The following is a 22,788-nucleotide window of genomic DNA, read 5'->3' as shown; positions in this document are numbered from 1 at the left end:
GTATATACACTGGGTCGTGGATTGATTCAAGATAATATATATCAATTTATTTCTGTACATCTAACTGTGGACAACTAGCTGTAGGTTACTAACGAGGACAGCTGACTTAATAAACTTAAAACAATAAAACGTATTAAAAATGTTGTAAATATATTTTGAACATACTTTGATATATATGTACATATTTGTTATAGGTTCATGAATAAACCAGTGGCCAAGCCTTACTTCCCGACGAAGTAAAAATCTGTGAAAGTGAGTTATAGTCCCACTTTTAAAATCTAATATTTTGGGATGAGAATACATGCAGTTTTATAAATGGTTTTATGAAATAGACACAAGTAAATAAAACTACATTATATGGGTGAATGATCGAAGCCGAATATGCCCCTTTTTGCTTGGTAACCTAAGAATTAGTAAACCGATCTACTAATTGACACAAATCCTAAAGATAGATCTATTGGGCCTAACGAACCCCATCCATGGTTGCGGATGCTTTAGTACTTCGATGTTGTTTTATCATGTCCGATGGATGTCCTAGAATGATAGGGGATATTCTTATATGCATCTTGTTAATGTCGGTTGCCAGGTGTTCACCATATGAATGATTTTTATGCATGCATGCTGTTTACAAGAAATGGAAATATGAAATCTTGTGGTCTATTAATACGAATTGATAAATATATAGGCTAAACCTATAACTCACCAACATTTTTGTTGAAGTTTTAAGCATGTTTATTCTCAGGTAATTGTTTAGAGCTTCCGCTATTGCATACTAAATTAAGGACAAGATTTGGAGTCCATGCTTGTATAATATTGTTTGAAAACTGCATTCGAAGACATATGTTGTTGTGTAATATTATTGTAAACCATTATGTAATGGTCGTGTGAATATGCTATACTTTTGATTATCATTTTTAAACCTTTAACAATAAATTAAAGGTTATGCTTTGTTTTAAAATCGAATGCAGTCTTTGAAAAACGTCTCATATAGAGGTCAAAACCTCGCAACGAAATCAATTAATATGGAACGTTTATAATCAATATGAACGGGACATTTTAGGTCATGGGTCAGATTTTTAGACGGGTCAAACGGGTCGTATCTAAATGGGTGGGTCAAGACCCGAACGAGTTCGGGTCGAAATGGATAATGGGTGAAACGGTTTTGTCTTTTTTTCGGATTTTCCGGTGTTCAAATTGAAATGCGAAATTAAAACGTGAAATGTATTTTTAGTTTTATCTGGACTTTCTGGATTTTTTTTATGGTTCAAACCGGTCAGAATTGAAACGTATAACTGAAAAATGAATTTTGATACGCAGAATTGAAGACTAAATTGACAAACAGGAAAATGAAAAGTGGAAAGTGAAATGCAAAACGCGAAATGCAAAATAGAAACTCAAACGCGAATTAGAAACTTAAACGTGAAATTTAAACTTAAACACGAAACTGAAAACTGAAAACTGAAAACTGAAAACTGAAATGCAAAACTAAACACTAAACTAAAAACGAAATTAAGAACTAAAATATGAATTCGGAAACAAAATGCAAAATTGGTCAATGGGTTTGAAATGAGTTTCAACGGGTTTAAATAGACCCTGCAATATATTAAATGGCTTAAAATGGTCATATATTGGACCTCCTCCTTATGTTTTCTCAAGACCCACTTGACCCAAAAATTTGACGCAATTGGTTCAAATTTAAGAGTATGAATTTCAATTGTGTTGGGGGAGAATGTGGGTTAACATGGCATTATGCTTAATGACTATACTAATCTTAACCCATAACAATAAGTGTTTTGATGATGACATATGCACATAGCTAAAGGTGATGGTAGACATCTTGGCATAAATAAACAAGTTCACTAATCCATACTTGATCTAGCAAAAGACCAAAACCAAAGAAAGCTTAAAACGAAAAATGTAAACTACACGGTTAGGACCACGGTCAAGTGCAGGTCAGACCGTGGAGACCTGCACCCAGATTTGTGAAATCTGCATTGCACGGTCGACTTCATGGTTGACCGTGGATTGACCGTAAAAGCTTCTGTCCCAAAATCCATCAATTTTGGTTCGACCATTTCGGGGCATCTATAAATCATGAAACATGTTCAAACATGCTTAGAATAGTTGCCTTCTTCATTCCCAAAGGAGTTTTGGTCACTAGAACACTAATCTTGGTTAATCACGCCTAATGACACCTTAATGACGATTGAGCCTCGATTAAAGAAAACACATAAGTGTTTTAGGAAAACATGTACATCTAAAATGTATCTAGACATTCTTAGGATGGTCACCAACTCCCAACCAAGAGTTGCTCTTTTCATGTACATGTGTTGGACATTAATGTAAGGTTATACATTAATCTTACAAATGCAACTTTGCAAGTAAAACTTACATAGCCTTAGTTTAATACTATGTTATCACTATATGCTTAATTCCAAGATTACTTAGTGATCTCTTGCTAGTCATTACATGAATATTACTTGACTACTTTCTATTATTACTTGTGTATTATTTGACTATGTGTTAAGTGTTAAATGATAAGTAGTTATTTAATATATGTATGTATGAACCATATCTTGCTATATGTTACAAGATGGATTCCACCAACTAGCATTTGGACTACTTCATTATATGCTCGTGTTACTTGGATAATATTTGGAATGTCATAATCTGTTAAACTTAAAAGACAATAAAACATTAACACACATAGGTTTGCTCAAGTCTAAAATTAAGTCTATGAATAAGTTTAAACTTGATTAACTTGATGTCTTGCAACATGCTTAATTGTTATTACTTGCTTAATTTGTCAAGACATTATTATCACACCTACTTAATTACAAACAAGTTTAAATTTGAATACTAGCTAGCTTTGTGATTTGAAATGTCCCGTTCATATTGATTATAAATGTTCCATATTAATTGATTTCGTTGCGAGGTTTTGACCTCTATATGAGACGTTTTTCAAAGACTGCATTCGTTTTTTTTAAACAAACCATAACCTTTATTTTATCGACAAGGTTAACAAGACACCACTTAGACACCACTTAGATTAACAAGACACTTACACACTACCAATACATATTGGTTTACAAATATTAATATGTTACAACAAAATAAATCTCGAATGCAGTTTTAAACAATATTATACAAGCATGCTGACACTAAATCTTGTCCATATAAATAGCATGCAACAGCGGAAGCTCTTAATAATCACCTGAGAATAAACATGCTTTAAACGTCAACAAAAAATGTTGGTGAGTTATAGGTTTAACCTATATTTATCAAATCGTAATAATAGACCACAAGATTTCATATTTCAATATACATCCCATACATAGAGATAAAAATCATTCATATGGTGAACACCTGGTAACCGACCTTAACAAGATGCATATAGAATATCCCCTATCATTTCGGACTCCCTTCGGACATGATGAATTCGAAGTACTAAAGCATCCGGTACTTTGGATGGGGCTCGTTGGGCCCAATAGATCTATCTTTAGGATTCGCGTCAATTAGGGTGTCTGTTCCCTAATTCTTAGATTACCAGACTAAAAAGGGGCATATTCGGTTTAATTATCCAGCCATAGAATGTAGTTTCATTTACTTGTGTCTATTTTGTAAAACATTTATAAAATTGCATGTATTCTCATCCCAAAATATTAGATTTTAAAAGTGAGACTATAACTCACTTTCACAGATTTTTACTTCGTCGGGAAGTAAGACTTGGCCACTGGTCGATTCACGAACCTATAACAAATATGTACATATATATCAAAGTATGTTAAAAATATATTTACAACATTTTTAATACGTTTTGCTGTTTTAAGTTTATTAAGTCAGATGTCCTCGTTAGTAACCTACAACTAGTTGTCCACAGTTAGATGTACAGAAAATAAAGCAATATATATTATCTTGAATCAATCCACGACCTCGTGTATACAAGCCTCAGGCTAGATCACAACTCAAAGTATATATAATATTTTGGAATCAACCTCAACCCTGTATAGCTAACTCCAACATTACTGCATATAGAGTGTCTATGGTTGTTCCGAAATATATATATATATATATATATATATATATATATATATATATATATATATATATATATATATATATATATATGGGTCGATATGATATGTCAAAACATTGTATTCGTGTCTATGGTATCTCAAGATTACATAATATATTAGAATACATGTATAATACAATATGAGTTAGCTAGGATATGATTAATATAGATTTGTTACCAATTTTCACGTAGCTACAACAAGAAAAATTATCCAATCTTGTTTTACCCATAACTTCTTCGTTTTAAATCCGTTTTGAGTGTTTCAAGTTGCTATGGTTTCATATTGAACTTAAATTTATGAATCTAAACAGAAAAAGTATAATTCTATAGTCATAAATACAGGTTACAAGTCGTTTTTGTAAAGGTAGTCATTTCAGTCGAAAGAACGACGTCTAGATGACCATTTTGGAAAACATACTTCCACTTTGAGTTTAATCATGATTTTTGGATATAGTTTCATGTTAATAAGAAAAATCAATTTCCCAGAAGAACAACTTTTAAATCAAAGTTTATCATAGTTTTTAATTAACTAACCCAAAACAGCCCACGGTGTTACTACGACGGCGTATATCCGGTTTTACAGTGTTTTTCGTGTTTCCAGGTTTTAAATCATTAAGTTAACATATCGTATAGATATAGAACATGTGTTTAGTTGATTTTAAAAGTCAAGTTAGAAGGATTAACTTTATTTGCGAACAAGTTTAGAATTAACTAAACTATGTTCTAGTGATTACAAGTTTAAATATTCGAATAAGATAGTTTTATATGTATGAATCGAATGATGTTATGAACATCATTACTACCTTAATTTTAGTAGGTAAACATACTGGAAATAAGAAAAATAGATCTAGCTTCAAAGGATCCTTGGATGGCTTGAAAGTTCTTGAAGCAGAATCATGACACGAAAACAAGTTCAAGTAAGATTTCCACTCGAAATAAGATTGTTATAGTTATAGAAATTGAATCAAAGTTTGAATATGAGTATTACCTTGTATTAGAAAGATACCTTAATGTAAATAAGAAAGATTTCTTGAGGTTGGATGATCACTTTACAAGATTGGAAGTAAGCTAGCAAACTTGGAAGTATTCTTGATTTTATGAAACTAGAACTTATAGAATTTATGAAGAACACTTAGAACTTGAAGATAGAACTTGAGAGAGATCAATTAGATGAAGAAAATTGAAGAATGAAAGTATTTGTAGGTATTTTTGGTCGTTGGTATATGGATTAGATATAAAGGATGTGTAATTTTGTTTACTTGTAAATAAGTCATGAATGATTACTAATATTTTTGTAATTTTATGAGATATTTCATACTAGTTGCCAAATTATGGTTCCCACATGTGTTAGGTGACTCACAAGGGCTGCTAAGAGCTGATCATTGGAGTGTATATACCAATAGTAAATACATTTAGAAGATGGGTATTGTACGAGTACGAATAAGAGTGCATACGAGTAGAATTGTTGATGAAAATGAATGAGGATGTAATTGTAAGCATTTTTGTTAAGTAGAAGTACTTTGATAAGTGTCTTGAAGTCTTTCAAAAGTGTATGAATACATATTAAAACACTACATGTATATACATTTTAACTGAGTCGTTAAGTCATCGTTAGTCGTTACATGTAAGTGTTGTTTTGAAACCTTTAGGTTAACGATCTTGTTAAATGTTGTTAACCCATTGTTTATTATATCTAAAGGGATGTTAAATTATTACATTATCATGATATTATGATGTATTAATATATCTTAATATGATATATATACAATTAAATGTAGTTACATATATGCCTCGTTTCGAAATCCTTAAGTTAGTAGTCTTGTTTTTACATATGTAGTTCATTGTTAATATACTTAATGATATGTTTACTTATCATAATGCCATGTTAAATATATATATATATATATATATATATATATATATATATATATATATATATATATATATATATATATATATATATATATATATATATATATATATATATATATATATATATATATATATATATATATATATATATATATATATATATATATGACATCATATAGTTTTTACAAGTTTTAACGTTCGTGAATCACCGGTCAACTTGGGTGGTCAATTGTCTATATGAAACCTATTTCAATTAATCGAGTCTTAACAAGTTTGATTGTTTAACATGTTGGAAACACTTAATCATGTAAATAACAATTTCATTTAATATATATAAACATAGAAAAGTTCGGGTCACTACATGATTAAAGTGGGTTTGTGTCATCAATGACATGTTTACCAACCAATAGAGAACTAGGGAGTTGATTAATCTCATTAGAGATTAATACTTGTCCAAATTGAAGACAAGTTGATCTAAGTTGGCGGTAATCTTTCAAAGGGGTAGAAGGATTAGATTTGTTGTCTAAGGAGAAGTACAAGGCTTGTAAATCGGATCTCCACCGGATTTGAAGAAATGTGCTTAGTGAAGCAAAAAATCCCGATTAGTGTGAAACAACCCAACTCGTACTCCGTACGATAAATATTTTTTTTTTTAAATGATACACATTTACGCGCCAATTAAATATGTAAACCATTCCACACGCTTCATTAAAAACATACAACGAGTTTAATGTTTACAAAAAGGCACAAAGGCCATTAACAAATGTGATACAAGTTTGACCAACTACAAATGATAGTTTATAATCCAAACGACCCCTTGAGCATGGTTTGGGACTAAACTACCCAAAACGTAGGTCAACTTCCAAAGCTTCATCATAACATCAACAAGGACACCTAGTGCCCAATAACCCCCTTGCCCTTGTCCACACCTTCATCTAAAAAGATAAACAACGAAAGGGGTAAGCTAATGCTTAGTGAATGCAATAATTATACATACACATATATAATATATCTACTTGCAAACACTTACACAATACCGCATACAAGCTAGCTATTCGACAAACATGCAAACATCATGCATAAACTACAATCCACAATTCACAAGGAGCTAGCAACCGACAATAGCATATAGTTCATAATTTAATATGCTAAATACACATTCACACAACCATGGTTAACTAATAGCAAAAAGGAATGGTACTCAAAATTCCCATCGGTGTTCATAACAACCGTTAGTGCACAACACATATATCACCAACCCTTGGACAACACATATCCGTTCATAAGACCATTAGTGTACAACACATATAACACCAACTTGGACAACACATATCCATTTAATAAACCGTTAGCGTACAACACATATATCGCTAAATTAGACAACACATATCCGTTCATAGTTCGTTAGTGTACAACACATATATCGCTAACTAGGACAACGCATATCCTTACGTACAAATAAGCACATCATATACATGCAAGTATACTTATTCCACTCACCTTGACACAAGGATGATGATTATGCACGTCCGAACTTCAAGGCAATGTACCTAATTCATTAAGTACACATTCAATACACCAACTAGTGGAATTAACCACATTACACTTACTTGAGCATTTAATGACCCAATTTGCATTAAATGACTCAACTACCACAAAACCGTCCATAATTGGCCAAGACTCAACTTTAATCACTAAAGCTAGTGAATTAAAGTCTACTAACCTCAACTAACGTAACTTAGGGTAATTTCATACCCAATTCACCCAAACTAGATCAACATTACTCTTTTGACCCATTTTAACATTTACACATTCAAACTTAGTCAAACATGACCCATTTACAATTCCTTCAACATTAATCAAGTGTTTTAATGCTTAACAACACAATTTACACTTACAAATCTCATTTCATTTGACCAAAACTCTAGATTATGGTCATTAGGGTTTTCTTTCATCAATATAACCCAAAACCCACCCATTTAACCCTCAAATGGGTCACACAATGCTCCACATGAACCAAACCCTAGCTTAAACTAAATAAAACTCAAATCATAGAGTTAAGACATACCAACTATCAAAGTGTAGCTAGAGGCGCAAGGAACAACTTTAACACTTGGGTTTGGGCAAGATTCAACCTTCTTCTTCACCAAAATGGGCTTTCTCACTCTTACAATCTCACTCTCTCTCTAAACTTTGATTTAATTAAATGCAAATGAAATAAATGAGGAGAGGATAAGCTTGAACCAGATTTTAGTCTCCCAAAACCGGCCCTAGGTGAAAAGACAACAATACCCCCAAAAGATTCCATTTAAAATGGACAAAAATGTAAAACAGCGACATCTGTCGCGTTTCGCGACAACCTGTCGCGTTACGCGACACCCAAAACGCGACAAAACCCACCATAACGCGACAAGGTGTACAGAACTGGGTTTTCAGAAGCTGTCGCGTCCCAGCCAGCTCTGTCGCGTTTCGCGACGAGCCAGGACGCGATGAGACATACCAAAACGCGATGATGAGCCTGCTCAACCATTTTTTCCGCATTTTCAAGATTTAAACTATAAACAAACGACCATAGATGCAATATTAATCGTACACGAGGTTAAATACGCACCTTAAGTCATAATCGAGGAAAAACGGGATGTTACATAGTGAATCGGGAAGTGGATTAAGGTAGATTAGTTAACATCCACCCGAACCACTATAAATCCTTATGTTTATGTTCTTTACTTTATATTCCGCACTATTACAAACATAAACACACCACACATTTGTTTGAGTTGATTAAGGTGATCAAGTATTGTTCAAATCTTATTGATCATCGAAAAAAGTTTCAAAAATTGTATTAAGTAACTATTCAAACCCCCCCCCCCCCCCCCCCTCTCTCTCCTTTTTCTAGTTACTTACAAATTGTCATGTATAATACAGTTCTATATTGTAATTCAAAAGTATGTAAAATCACACATATTTACATTATCTTTAACAAGACTTGAACCACAAGCCAATGCAGGGGCGATTTTATGAAGGGACAAGCGGGGGCGTCCGCCCCCAGTGGATTTGCAATTGATAGTGTAAAAATTTTGAATTTTTCGACTTTGCCCTTGGTGGATTTTTTTTTGCCCCAAAACCTACATATTTTGCCCCAAAACCTTCAAATTTTGCCCCAAACCTCCATAATTTAGCTAAAAACCTCCATTATTTGCCCCAAGACCTCCATTTTTGGCCCAAAAAATTTGCTACGGTTTTGAATTTTTTTTTTGCCCCCGGTGAAAAAAATTCCTGGTACCGCCACTGAGCCAATGGATTCCCTACGTACCGCTAGCTAGGCTAAAGGTCATTTTGTCATACAAGTATTTATGCACAAAGTACATTATTGTTGAAGCTTTGGTGATTTGAAACATTCACGTCGCTAACACAACTAAACTCTAACAACACTAATACGAAAATGGAAGTAAGCCAAACGATGAGAGAACCACACGAGCAAAGCACGAACTTCACATCCCCTCGACATTGAAATTTCTCAATTCCTCATCATGAACCTTTTTTGGCTTTGGAATTCTCTTTTGTTTTTGCTTCTGCTTCGGGGTCGCCATCGAGCTAAGCACTTTTCCTCTACCCAACAATCTTTGAATTCTTTCGTAGCCTCCTCGAAAAAACTAGCACATTTGGTCGACCAAGAAGCACAACAATCGTCAACAGGTAAAATCGTCGAAGAAGAAGGGGTATCGCAACTAGCTAACGATTGCCGAGAATCAAGACCGGGAACTCCTGGAACCACCTCCTGAAGCAGTAGCATCCATATGGGCTTTGAGCCCAAATCAATCAACTCAACAGGCCCATCAATTGAACATCCCAAATCCGGCCCCTTATGGGTTGAAACAAAGTCAACTGGGTTAGTTTTCAAGCCCAAATCAGGAAGATCAAGGTCAGAAGGATTGCAATCGCTACCAAGATCGTCACTTTGCACTAAAGGCGCCATAGCTAACGATTTAGTTTATTTCTAACGGGCTTCTTAATTTATCCTTCAATTCTATCCTACTTTTTACAAGTTCTTGATGTGATTAGAGATGTTATTATTTCCTTAACTAAAATAGGAAAAGAAAATTTGAGATATCTAAAAGGCTAAAAGATATCTGAAAAGAATTTAAAGATAACTTAAAGATGATTTCAAAACTGTTAATTGTAAATAATTATTGATCTACGATATTACATAGTTCAAATAAATCGTACGATCTCAGATTTACTAGACACTTATTAGTTAGATCTCTTTCAAATTTTCGTATCAAATTAATTCAAATTTCTGCTTTTTCGCCAAAAACAATATATGAAGTTAGATCATTTCAATATGAAGTTAGAACTTAAATTTCGAATGTTCTACTATTAATCTTAGTTCTCATTGAATTTTTGATATGATGTGTGTCAGTGTGTTTTAGGCTCAACTAAAACGTTAACTGAATTGAAGATAATGTGAATAATAATAATATTATTTAAATGAGATAAAACCTGCTTGCACGTTCCAAGTTATTTCATGGCACAAATATCATATCCTATTTCATATTTGACATTGAAAAACTAGGCAAATTTGAAAACTCTTCGTGAGGACTTGTCATTTTATATTCCTATTGTTATCCCATACACCCATATATATATATATATATATATATATATATATATATATATATATATATATATATATATAAAAGAATGCAACCTGCTATTAAAATCAAATTTCACTATGCAACAACGGTGAGTTACTTAAGTTGTACACAAGCTATTAATAATTAAATTAATTTCAGCCCAACTTAAGGATACACAATGGCTCAATTTCATCCTTTATTGGGACTCTGTGTACTCATTACAATGACAATTTCTCATTTGGGTTGTGTAACAGCGGTTGCATATCGCGCACCAGCTGTTTATCGGCCGAGTCCTTGGACTCTAGCCCATGCCACATTTTATGGAGACGAGTCAGCCGCTTCAACCATGGGTACATAGTTACATACAATTGTGTTATCTTTTATAATAACCGAATTAAGCTAGACTCATGCAATTTCTTTGTTAATGGTGAGTATATTATTGTACTCCGTAATTAATTATTTTAAAGCTTTATGCAGGGGGCTCTTGTGGATATGGTAACGTGGTGACAAACGGGTATGGAACGAATACAGCAGCATTGAGTTCGGCGATCTATAACAATGGATTCGCATGTGGTCAATGTTTTCAAATTCGGTGTGTCCAATCACCATGGTGTTCTAAAAGTATAGCCACCATCACAGCTACAAACCTCTGCCCACCTAATTGGTCTCAAAACTCAAATAACGGTGGATGGTGCAATCCTCCACGAACCCATTTTGACATGGCTAAACCCGCCTTCGAACAAATCGCGCAATGGAAGGCGGGTATTGTACCTGTCATGTACCGCAGGTAGATTTCCATATATACCCGTTACAAGCCACAGAAAACTTTTTCCCTTTTTTTACATACAAACGAACGGGTCGGGTCTTGAGGAGACCCAAACGAGTTTGGGTCAAAATGGGTCATGGGTCAGATTAACAGATGAGTCAAACGGGTCGAATCTAAATGGGTTGGGTCGAGACCCGAATGAGTTTGGGTCGAAATGGATATGGGTGAAATGGTTCAGATTTTTTTTCGGAATTTTCAGTATTCACATTGAAACGCGAAATTAAAACGTGAAACGTATTTTCAGTTTTATTCGGACTTTTTGGATTCTTTTATGATTCAAACTGGTCAGGATTGAAACGCGAAACTGAAAAATGAATTTTTTGGTATGCGAAATCTGAAAACTATTTTGACAAACAAGAAAATGAAAATTGGAAAGTGAAATGCAAAACGCGAAACGCAAGATAGAAACTTAAACACGAAATTGAAACTCAGACACGAAATTTAAACTTAAACGTGAAACTGAAATGCTAAACTGAAATACGAAACTATAAAAACTGACAAAAATGCAAATTTGGTCAATATTGGAATGGGTTTGAAATGGGTTTTAATGGGTTTAAATAGACCCTGCAATATATTAATGGGCTTAAGATGGGTCTATATTGACCCCCTCTTATATTTTCAAGACCCACTTGATCCAAAAGTTTGACTCAATTGGCACAAATTTGAAAGTATGAGTTTCAATTGTCATGTATAATACATAGAATTTTATATTGTAATTCAAAAATTATGTACAATCACACATATATCCACATTATCTCTAACAAGACTTGAACCCACAACCTTCTGGCTGATGAGTTCCCCACGTACTGTTAGCTAGGCGAAAGGCCCTTTTGTCATACAAGTATTTATGCACAAAGTACAATATTAATGAAGCTTTGTTGATTTGATATTGTTGCTTTCATATAGGGTATCTTGTGTTAGGAAAGGTGGGATCAGGTTCTCTTTTCAGGGAAATGGATACTGGCTGCTGGTGTATGTAATGAATGTTGGTGGTGCTGGTGACATTAGCCAAATGTGGGTCAAAGGAACCAAAACCGCGTGGATCAAAATGAGCCACAATTGGGGAGCCTCGTACCAAGCATTTGCGACTCTTAAAGGTCAAGCACTTTCGTTCAGGATAACCTCCTACACAACCAAACAGACCATCGTGGCTAACAATGTCGCTCCGGCTAATTGGAACTTAGGATTGACATATCAAGCAAATGTTAACTTTCATTAATGTACTTAGTTTTTTCATTGACACGCACCAAATTTTTCAGCTTGTTAAGATATAAGTTTGATCCTTTATTTCGAGCTGTTTTTTATTTTCATATTTGATTTAATTGGTTTTATTTGTTACTCTAAGCCGAATTTCATTTTAAACCTGATACATAACATCAAATCTATGGAATTTTCACCTACAAAAGGGAAAATAAGTTTCAAATAATCTAAAAGAATCTCAAAGCCTTCAAAAATCTGAATTCAAGGTACTCTATTCCGGTTATTCTAACACTTGATGTCTCGATAACCTTGACCAAGTTCATTTCTTTTTTTCAAAATCTGAGAACTGTTTATGTTGAAAAATAATTTAAAACGAAGACTTCATTAATTTGGAGTCTTTCTCCGAAGACAAAAAATCACGAATGATCTATGTGGTTTGTATCAGAAATCATATCTATGTATTGTTTCCCGTCAAGGACAGTCCCTATGATTTGCATTTGGATCACCGATGGTCCTTGTGGTTTGCATTTTTCGTCAAGGATGGTCCCTGACGATATGCACCACAGGGACCATCGGTGATTCAAAATGCAAACTAGAGGGACCATCCATGACGAAAGAAAAGCACGTGGACCACCAATGATTTCTAATACAAACCACAGGGACCATCCGTGATATTTTTGTCTTATGTGAAATGCAAATAAAGTGTGGTGTCCTATACAGAAATCAGACCAAAGATAAATTAACTGTACAGTAATTATAACACATTAAAAAAAAAAAAAAAAAGGTAAAAGTAATACAAATCAATTATATCTACATCTATCTACAATTCAAATAGAGGACACTGAATCATGCTACAATGAATATATCAAATACATCATGAACACCTAGCTTCAACTTCACCATCCCTTATAATTTCATTTCATCTTTTGTTTGGGTCTAATTTATCATCTTAAGACCCAAAAAATGTCATATCAGGGACCACTATCAGCTTATCAAATTTGCTGATTTAAGCCTCGATCATCACCTAGTTGATCGTTAGCCGGATCTTCAGACCACTGGATCGATGTCATTGGTGGGAAACAACACGCGCAAACCTCTTTGCATGGTTTTGGAATTTGATCGAGTGGCGTGGTGGGTCCACGTCTAGACGAGGACCCACCAGCTTCTTGAAGTGGGCCCCAACATTCCACCCTATTAAACTCTGGAATGTTGGAGTGAAAATAAACCCAAACCAAAGCTTCTTGTAAATCTGGATAATTTCTTAACAAATTACCATCTCCATGTGCAAATGCCTTCAACACCTGTTCAAGTTTAAGTATTGAACCCCTTTATGCATTGATCGTTGTACGAAAAGGGTATGTAAATTAAACACTTATGCATTGATTGTTGTACATACGTACCAGGGGTAGCTCTTTGGTGAAAATGAAGAATCTGAGGCGAGCGAATAAGTCGAGAAAAAAATGACCGCCGCTTATGTGACAATGAACATGAAGAGACATGTTTTCTTTCACTTTTTTCCATTCTGCAACCACTTCGTCTCTGTATATTTTGTTAGACCACCCTTGCAACTGCAGTTACCCAACTAACCACGGTTACACTTCAGTCCATAAGTTGCAACACGAATGAGAATGTGAAAAATGGTGTTGTAGAGTAAGGAGAATATATTTGTTCATTTATAGCAAGAACGGTTCAAAAAGTTAGATTACACTAAATACATATGGAATTGACCTAAATATGTATATTTATATGTATATAATGTTATTTATAAGTGAAATTTCATATGCTTATGTGGCTTTTAACAAGGGATTCGTAACGGTATAGTGTCCAAAATTATGTAGTACGTGAATGAGCTACTGTGCTTTAAAGTGAGGTATTTGGTGTTGGAACTAAATGAACATAAGGAAGAAGCAGGTCAGGTTTGGGTCTGTTATGAACCCGACCCATCAGGTTATATCTGGGTCTGTTTTAACCCATGATCCATCAGGTTATATGGAACTGTTTATCCTCAACATGACCCGTATTATCTGATCCAGACCTGACCTGTTTAATCTGATCAAGAGTCTCTAACTGATGCTAATCAAGTACCAAACAAGTTTGCTTGAACCAATGATATATAGGTATCTTTATGATCCTTAATTTGTATTGTACTGTAATTTGTGCGATTTAAATCTTCTATATGTATTTATAGTATATTAATCACATACAAAGTAAGATGAGTTAGTATACAAATACTCTGTATGTAGTATCAAAATAAAACTGTCAAAACAGGAATGCTGCAATATGGGACATAAATAAAATTTAACATTATTAAAAGCTCTGTTAGGTTTGTTTCATTTGTATAGTTAGAAATCTTAATTAAATAGAGTACATCTTTCCAGTTAAATAATATTAGTAGTTAGTGTTGAGTATGTAGACATTGAACAAGTAACGAATGAAAAAGAAACAAGAATCAAGTGCTGCTGGAAATTTCGCGTTTGAGAGATGATTCTCGTGTTTGGAAGACCTCGCGAAGCGCGACCCCTACCTTGGCCAGCAAGTCGAGCTGATTTGTTTCTTTTTTCTGTTTTGCCTATATATTGTAACCATGATCTCATTGTATGGTGTGCACGAAAATAATAAAGAAAATTCTCTGGTTTGCGTCCGTGGAGTAAACCCTTCTCCGTGTTTGGAGTTGGGATATAACCACATTAAATACCCGTGTCGTTATGCTTTATTTATTGTTTATAATTCGTTTGTCATTCGTGGGTTCGTGATGTCTTGGTTTGGTCCTAAATTCCTGACAGTTAGTATAGTATGGATTTAATGAACTCTCTGAATTCATTTGTGAATGATAGATGTCTATTAACTATAAATTTATGATTGTGATATATAATTGACTTACGCGGCCTAACACATGCCTTGAGAACAAATTAGATAGATTATTCTAATTCTAATTAAATACATTAATATAATTAACTAGTTATTAATAATAAAACTAATATGATTAGTTGATCAAATTGACCTATCCCCTCCCATGATTCATATTAATCAAATCAAAACTCAACCTATGCACACACACACACACAAAAAAAACAAAAAAATTCAAAATACCTGAGAATTATTGATGTTTTGAGAGATTGCAAGGGTCAACTTAGAAGTAATATCACTGTGTGTAAGTGTGTATGTTCTTGGAAGATTCCCAGGATGCTTCTTTTCATCAACTCCCAAAAACAACACCTTCAACTTTGATGCTTCAAATATAGATGGCCCAAATAATCTTGCAACCTGATTATTTTACAAGAATATAAATACCCATTAAAAAAAATTCAAACTTTTTGACAAAATATATTAATAGTAATAATAAAATAAATTAGAAAAAGGCTAGATTTTTATTTACAGGGGAATGAGTCTTCTTGATCTTTTTTGAGTTCTTGAAAATGAACAAGGAGCTCTGATTCTGATCAAGAATTGAAGATGAAGAACTGTTTAGTTTTGAGGGGATGATCAAATAAGCCATTTGATATTTTTTCTGTTTGGTTTCAAGAACTTTCTATATATAGTAGTATAGAGACTATAATAGAAAGTTAGATGGTCTAATCTCACACACAACACCAAGAACACACAGTGAGAAAGACTAAGTATTACAAATATAAGTTATAAGTTATGAAATTGAATCTTGAAAGTAAAAGGGAGTGGCGTGTTGGACTTAAAAGATGTTGCTTTAAAGTCCAAACTTATAGGTGAAGCCTAACACGTTTCAATATATTTTTTTGTTTGTACGTAGTATATTAATATAATTAGCATATAACACCAAACAACACATAATGAAAAATGCTGATTAATGATATTGAAGTTTATTAGAAGTTTCAAGTTGAATATTTCATGTTCGCGAGAGTATGGGACCCTATTGGCCGGCTAGAAACAAAGTGTTCTCCAATTTTAGCACCTTTTTTTTTTTTTTTTCGTTATGAGTCCCTATTCTTTTGGCTATGATGTGAAATTGTCGGTTCAATTTCGCCAACAATAGTTTATGATTTGGGTAATGATTTTTTGATAAATCCACTCACATGATGCATCGGTTGTTTGTAGTACAATCTGTCTGTCCATAAAATGAGTAGATTTATCAAAAAATTTGTTGAATTTATCACCATTGCTTAATTTTTCTTTTTTCTGACAAAACGAAAACTTTATAACCAGTTGGGTGACTTCATTAAAAAAAAAAAAAAAAAAAAAAAAAAAAAAAAAAAAAAACCAATAAGCTCACAAATCATGAGAAATAGCGACCAGCAGGTTCTTTAATGTCCCTACACCAACATGTGTGTGTCATATCACGTGGATTTTGAACTAGATTCTACTCGTTTATCATATGTTTATCAGAAAAGTGGACATTTAGACCCAACAAATGATCCAACGGGTCACAACATTTAGACGAATATATCTCTACTTGAAGCGACTCATGAATCATGATCCACAAAACACCTCAAAAAAAATTGCACTTTATGACTGGTAAAAATATTGTATTTTACTCTATTCATCCCTTGCTCTCCCAAATGTATTACTCCGTACTATATTCGTCCCGAAATAAATTTCTCTTATGAATTTTTGTTAGATGTACGATAGGTCCAACATATGTTAGTTTTACCTTATATACTATAAATGCATCTAACATCAACTAGCATCAACTTTTTCATAAAAAAAAATTGCTAACAGACTATATTCAATTACCAGTGAAGTCACTAGACTTGAAACTTTTTTCTCTCTTTCTGAACATACTAATGCTCCTAAACACCGTAAAAGAGAGTAGAAACAAACCACTGGGAGCTGTAAAACTTTAGTTTTTATAGCATCTTTGTTAACAAGTTTAGCATTTATCCGTATGATGTTGGTTAAAAAAGATTGTTTGTTCTAGCTGGCAGCATCACTGGATATCAATATCTTGACGTAACGCATGGATGCCAATGTATTAGGCGTCTTGCTTTACTCCTCCATCAATCCCTCCAAATCAAACCGTTTTCATCGCGTTAATGGAGTCCCAAGTTTCTGTAGCAAAGATAAATGAGAAAACGCACATGAGAATTTAATAAGGACTGGAAGAGTGTTTACCTGTTGATTGTTGACAAAGGAGGGCCTTCAGAGATCACCTTATTGTTGTTAAACTGTTTTGATCCAAATTTTGGTGTGCTTACCTCACTTTGTTGTATAACGGAGCATACTCTGTTTTCTTTTAAACCCTTATACCAAAATAAACAGACAACTCAGTAAAAGCTAAAAAAAATGCAATCATTAATATGTTACTAACAAGAATCTAGATTAATTATCGCCATGAAAAGAAATAGGGATAACCTTCGTAAATATAGAAGGTGGTCTAGACGTAGGCCTATGTAACTGCGAACCAGATTCTGATGCCAATGAGAGCTAAAATCACAAAGAGAAAGTAAGGATTATAGACATTTTAGATATAAATGTATAACAGACCGATAGGAGAACTGCAAAAATATTGATAAATTTTACCTTGTTAAATAGATCAACTGGCGGCACATGCTGACCTCGCTTCTCGGTTTGAAAATTAAATGCCTTAAGAAAATCAGAAGATTATTAAATCTATGACATCATGGAATAATGAAGCAAAAAGGGTAGTTACATACCGTAGTTACTGTAGTCTCTCTCTTGCTACTTCTAAAAACTCCTAGATCTCCTTTGCTTGAAAATATCTGCATTTAGTAAAAACACATTTTTGAGTTCTTTAGTTATTCATATTATAACATGTTATAAATTATAAATTGATTGATTTAAGGTGATATTTACACCACTGCTAAACCATTACCTTCTTGTTCAATGGTAGAGCTTTGAATTTGTGAACTGTTTCTTGCTTTGCAGCATCTGGAACATGTGGTCTGAGAGATAGAGAGAGAATGTTAAATCATTGACACATAGATACACAAACTAAGTAGTAAAGTTACAAATATACCCTCTGGATTCTCTACTGCTACTTTCTGCGGAAAATGCAAAATTCGGCTTATGTGGCACCTGTATAAGAAAACACTACATTTAGATCACATTATCATCATTATCTTTTGGACATCATAATTCATACTCATATTCATAATTCACAATTTAAAAGTTTCAAATTTGGTACGTTTCTTGGATTTGATTTCTAACCTTACTGGAATGTCGTGAAGTTGAGGGAACTGCAGTAGTGTTTTGTAGAGCTCTCTCTGTTGTCTTCAAGTGAAATTCCTGGTAAGAAATATCAATATTTTTAATTTTTTAATCTTGTTATTATTTTTATTTTTTGTTTTAGGATTGGTCATTGCCACAAAAAATTAAAAGAAAAAAATATGAAGCAACAGCTTACCTGAAACTCTGGTAACTGGGGAATGCTCTTTTGATGCAACAATGAAGGTGCTTCAAATATCTGTATGGGACAAACAAGATCTATAGATAACAAATAATAAAAAGTGATGGAATATAACTTAAGATACTTATTTAAGTACAAACTTTTCTGTTGAGTAGACGAGCTCGAAACCCAGGAGCTCTTGATACCACATGTTCGTTTCCGCTTTCATCTTTTTTCCTGAAACCAAAACATTACACTAAGCCAACTGTTGATATAAATTATGAAACATACTTGATGTGCATATCATACAGATGATATAAATTATGAAACATATAGTAATATAGTAATGTGTTCATCCGACCTTATTCTTTGTGCCCTTTGAGCTGTTGCAAGATCAGGTGGTATAGGAACAGTTATTCGCAGCCTGCCATGACCTAAACTACCTTCGACACGGCCTTCCTATAAACCATTAAAAAACAAAATTCTAACGTAAGTTTCAGAAGATTTAGTGAACCACTTAATAGTACCGAATGCAATGTACCCTTTTTGGTGCCTTGTGAACATAACTAGCTTGTTGCTTCGTGTCTGTGACCTGTCAAGTAACATTTCAGATGTTCATAATTCATAAAGAAAAAGAAAGAGCGATGAAAAAAAAAAAAAAAAATTTAAAAAAAACCTACGACCCGAAACAAAGAATCCTACATAACCTATGTACGATGGCCAAGAGAACAAAAACAATACAGTGCAATAACAAGATTATCAACTTAGGGGACTAACGAAAACCAAGAGAACAACAATACAGAGACATAACAAGATTATCAACTCAGAGGACTAAAAATATCATCTTTTATTTCTAACCTTACACAAATGACCTCCCTCAAGCTTTTGTCTTTTAGCAGCTTGACTTTCAACACCGGAATTGTTCCCCACTTTTTGGAGCCTACCACACAATGATATCAGTTCTTTTCAAAATAAGCACAGGAGATGACAAGCGAAGTATGTATTATCATAATTTCTTAAACTAGTTAAGCAATACCAATGTACTAGAAAAGGGCACAATGATATAATATCGTGTAGTGTTGAGAATACACAAGTTAGCAGTAAGTACCTGAAATTATCCATTAAACGTTCCGGATTTTGTTTAGCCAATTGACTTGCTGTGGGTTTCATCAAAGTTGAAGCCCTAGGGCATGATGGTTTTCTTGTTTTAGATTTATAAATGCCATTTCTTGTGCTATCTTTCTGTATACTACTAGTAGGATTTTGCTTCTGGAATGCATGCAGATAACCCATCACATCTAACGGAACTCCCCTATTTGTCCCATCAGCATCTAAAAAAGATTTAATGCTGATAGTTAGCTAATCACACATATATAAAGGTTACATTAATCCAACACAAATTATAATCCCTGTATAATTTGCATTATGTTTTTAGTGAACAAGTATAACATTGGATATAGAGATGAAATCAGCAGTCTAATTGATGCCTGTTTTGCTCAAATCCATTGTGAAATCTTCTGTAGCTTGTACGGCATTGGAGACACTTTCCAACATATTACAGTTACCAAAACCTTCCGATGAGGTAGAAGGGTTGGTACTTTCGTTTTGTTCTCGTGAGAGTAATCTGACTGCAAACGCTGAAATTGAATATCATCCATAGGTGAGCAACACAGATGCATTTAATGTATACTTGCATAAGCTTTTATTTATACAAATAAAAATAAAAAATAAAGTACAAATAGCAGAAAAAAAAAAATGGTCTTTTATAAATGCTACTTATATTTTATTCAAAACTCGAGTAAAATTGAATTTTCGATTAAGTTATGGGCATTTGAATACTATTTGGGGAACCCTTCAACCAAGAGGTTTCAGTTTAAAATTCGTGGTATGTATGTATCTACTCATGTGATGTATTATGTGAGGTAGGTTAACTTGTAGGGTTGCCTTTCCTAAAATAGAAAGCAGAAAACGGAAGTTTGAGTTATAAAAACTCTTAGTGTCATCAAAATCTGACACTGTACCATGTTCATTGATAGTAGTCACATTATCATCATGAGGTATTAGATTGTATGTACATGGACTTTTAATATAACGTCTTATAATACACGAAATAACATCACTACCAAATTCGTCAGGTTGTCCAATATCTAACAGATGTGATATAAATGCTAGCAAATATGCTTCAAATCTTTATCACCTAATCAAACAAAATGATGCCAAACACATTCGGTCCTTTACTATTAAACCATACCCAAATCAAATTGTTATTAGCATGAATACAATACAATCTAAAATGGTGCGGTCAAAATAGCAAACCATATGGTAAGTACAACAAAGAAATAACCGCAGCAGGAAAGACCTCAAAACCGCTACGGGCAGGGGCGAAAATAATATAGGGGCAGGGGTGGCAGCCGCCCGGATTTGCAATTTTTAGTGCAAAAATTTTGGATTTTTCGATTTTGCCCCAAGTGGATTTTTTTTCCCCAAAACCTCCATATTTTGCCCCAAAACCTCCAAAAATTGCCCCATGACCTCCAAATTTTGCACAAAAAAAGTTGCTACGCTTTTAAAAAAAAATTCTCCCCCGGTGAAAAAAAAATCCTACTTCCACCACTGGCTACGGGATGGTAATTTCATATATGATGGACTACCTAAATAATGACTGATGAGCAGGACCACTTGGTAAATATGGATATTATATAAATTTTCTACAATCATAACATGACATGGACCACGTATATGTAAGACATATATCAACATTAAGCTGCATAAGCCTGAACTGCAACCAGAGTTTACCCCACACCTAACATAAGCATATAGATTTCTATTTTCTATTATTAGAACGTAAAAATCCACAAGATATATTCAATAACCGTGTAATATCACTTTAAAACTATCATTACCTAACAGTTCTAAGTACTACCATAACTCCACTTACGTGCAGAAAAAACTGAATACATTCATATACATTAAAAGTCAAACCTAGAATTTCAAATTCAAAAATTGATGAATGTTCTACTATATTTATCCTCTATTATGCTCAGTTTGGCTCACGGAATCCAATGGGATTTCGGCAGAATTGGAATTGAATTTAGACATGCGTCGTGTCTAAATTCAATTCAAATTCCGCCGGAATCCCATTAGATTCTGTGAGCCAAACGGGGCCTTAATAGTTTCTGCGAGTACATCTAACATTCATACACTTAAAAGTCCAGATTTTGTGTATGTATACCTTGCATTTATCGACCAATATCGTTCTTGAAATTTATATATTCTTTTCCTAACATCTATGTTTGACCTAAAAGGTCAAAATTATACATCAAATAAATTTCAAAATAAAACTATATAAAAAATAATAAATTTTAATGTATAAGAAGTAACTCAACCGAATTGCATCAGTCACTGATATTATCCTAGAAACTTATAAATTTCCAGTCTAAAAATCGATGTTTGACCTCAAAAGTCAAAATTATATATCATATACAGTACATTTTAAACTACAAAAGCTAAATAAAATCAAATTAAACCTAATTGCATCGCTAATTTCCCCTATTTCATTTCATAAACAATATCCAGCAAATAATAACCTCAATCAGTACGGAAATCAACTAAAATAACTTAAATCAATAATGCATACAAACTTCAACAACTTACGAGAAGGCGGACAGCTTTGAGCAGAATCAAACCACATTTCAGCTTCACGAGCTTCATCAACCGATTCTTCACGCGTAAAATCGAAAAACCTAGGCGTATCAAACTCGTAATCGAGATCAATTTCCACCGCCGTAAACATAAACTCAACGGCGGTGTTACCGCTACTATTATCATCCTCCATTTCAACCTCCATTTTTTTCAAAATTCTTTA

At 33.6% G+C, this 22,788-nt stretch overlaps 3 protein-coding genes across 3 annotated transcripts; 1 reads left to right on the top strand and 2 right to left on the bottom strand.

The window, feature by feature from the left end:
* The first annotated feature begins 10,735 nt into the window (after window positions 1-10,735).
* On the top strand, window positions 10,736-12,648 carry LOC139862896 (expansin-A18-like). The gene is made up of 3 exons (XM_071851527.1): window positions 10,736-10,931; window positions 11,059-11,368; window positions 12,314-12,648. Exons 1-3 carry the CDS (start codon window positions 10,760-10,762, stop codon window positions 12,624-12,626), a joined length of 795 nt encoding a protein of 264 aa, XP_071707628.1. The 5' UTR covers window positions 10,736-10,759; the 3' UTR covers window positions 12,627-12,648.
* Window positions 12,649-13,299: 651 nt separating this feature from the next.
* Window positions 13,300-16,228, bottom strand: LOC139862886 (protein STAY-GREEN 1, chloroplastic-like). Its single transcript, XM_071851519.1, has 4 exons — window positions 15,984-16,228; window positions 15,698-15,871; window positions 14,008-14,175; window positions 13,300-13,908 (listed from the first exon to the last, which is right to left on the bottom strand). Exons 1-4 carry the CDS (start codon window positions 16,101-16,103, stop codon window positions 13,600-13,602), a joined length of 771 nt encoding a protein of 256 aa, XP_071707620.1. The 5' UTR covers window positions 16,104-16,228; the 3' UTR covers window positions 13,300-13,599.
* Window positions 16,229-17,318: 1,090 nt separating this feature from the next.
* On the bottom strand, window positions 17,319-22,758 carry LOC139886709 (protein TPX2). The gene is made up of 16 exons (XM_071870619.1): window positions 22,578-22,758; window positions 20,411-20,560; window positions 20,032-20,254; window positions 19,782-19,863; window positions 19,465-19,515; window positions 19,285-19,382; window positions 19,085-19,160; window positions 18,942-19,001; window positions 18,746-18,823; window positions 18,547-18,613; window positions 18,411-18,505; window positions 18,232-18,297; window positions 18,098-18,160; window positions 17,930-18,001; window positions 17,690-17,817; window positions 17,319-17,626 (listed from the first exon to the last, which is right to left on the bottom strand). The coding sequence occupies exons 1-16, from the start codon at window positions 22,756-22,758 to the stop codon at window positions 17,608-17,610; spliced, it is 1,509 nt and encodes a 502-aa protein (XP_071726720.1). The 3' UTR covers window positions 17,319-17,607.
* Window positions 22,759-22,788: the final 30 nt, after the last annotated feature.

This window comes from Rutidosis leptorrhynchoides, chromosome 1 (genome assembly GCF_046630445.1).
Source record: "Rutidosis leptorrhynchoides isolate AG116_Rl617_1_P2 chromosome 1, CSIRO_AGI_Rlap_v1, whole genome shotgun sequence".
NCBI classification, from domain to species: domain Eukaryota; kingdom Viridiplantae; phylum Streptophyta; class Magnoliopsida; order Asterales; family Asteraceae; genus Rutidosis; species Rutidosis leptorrhynchoides.
Note: the sequence above shows the minus strand (reverse complement) of the source record. Positions and strands in the feature narration are given on the sequence as shown.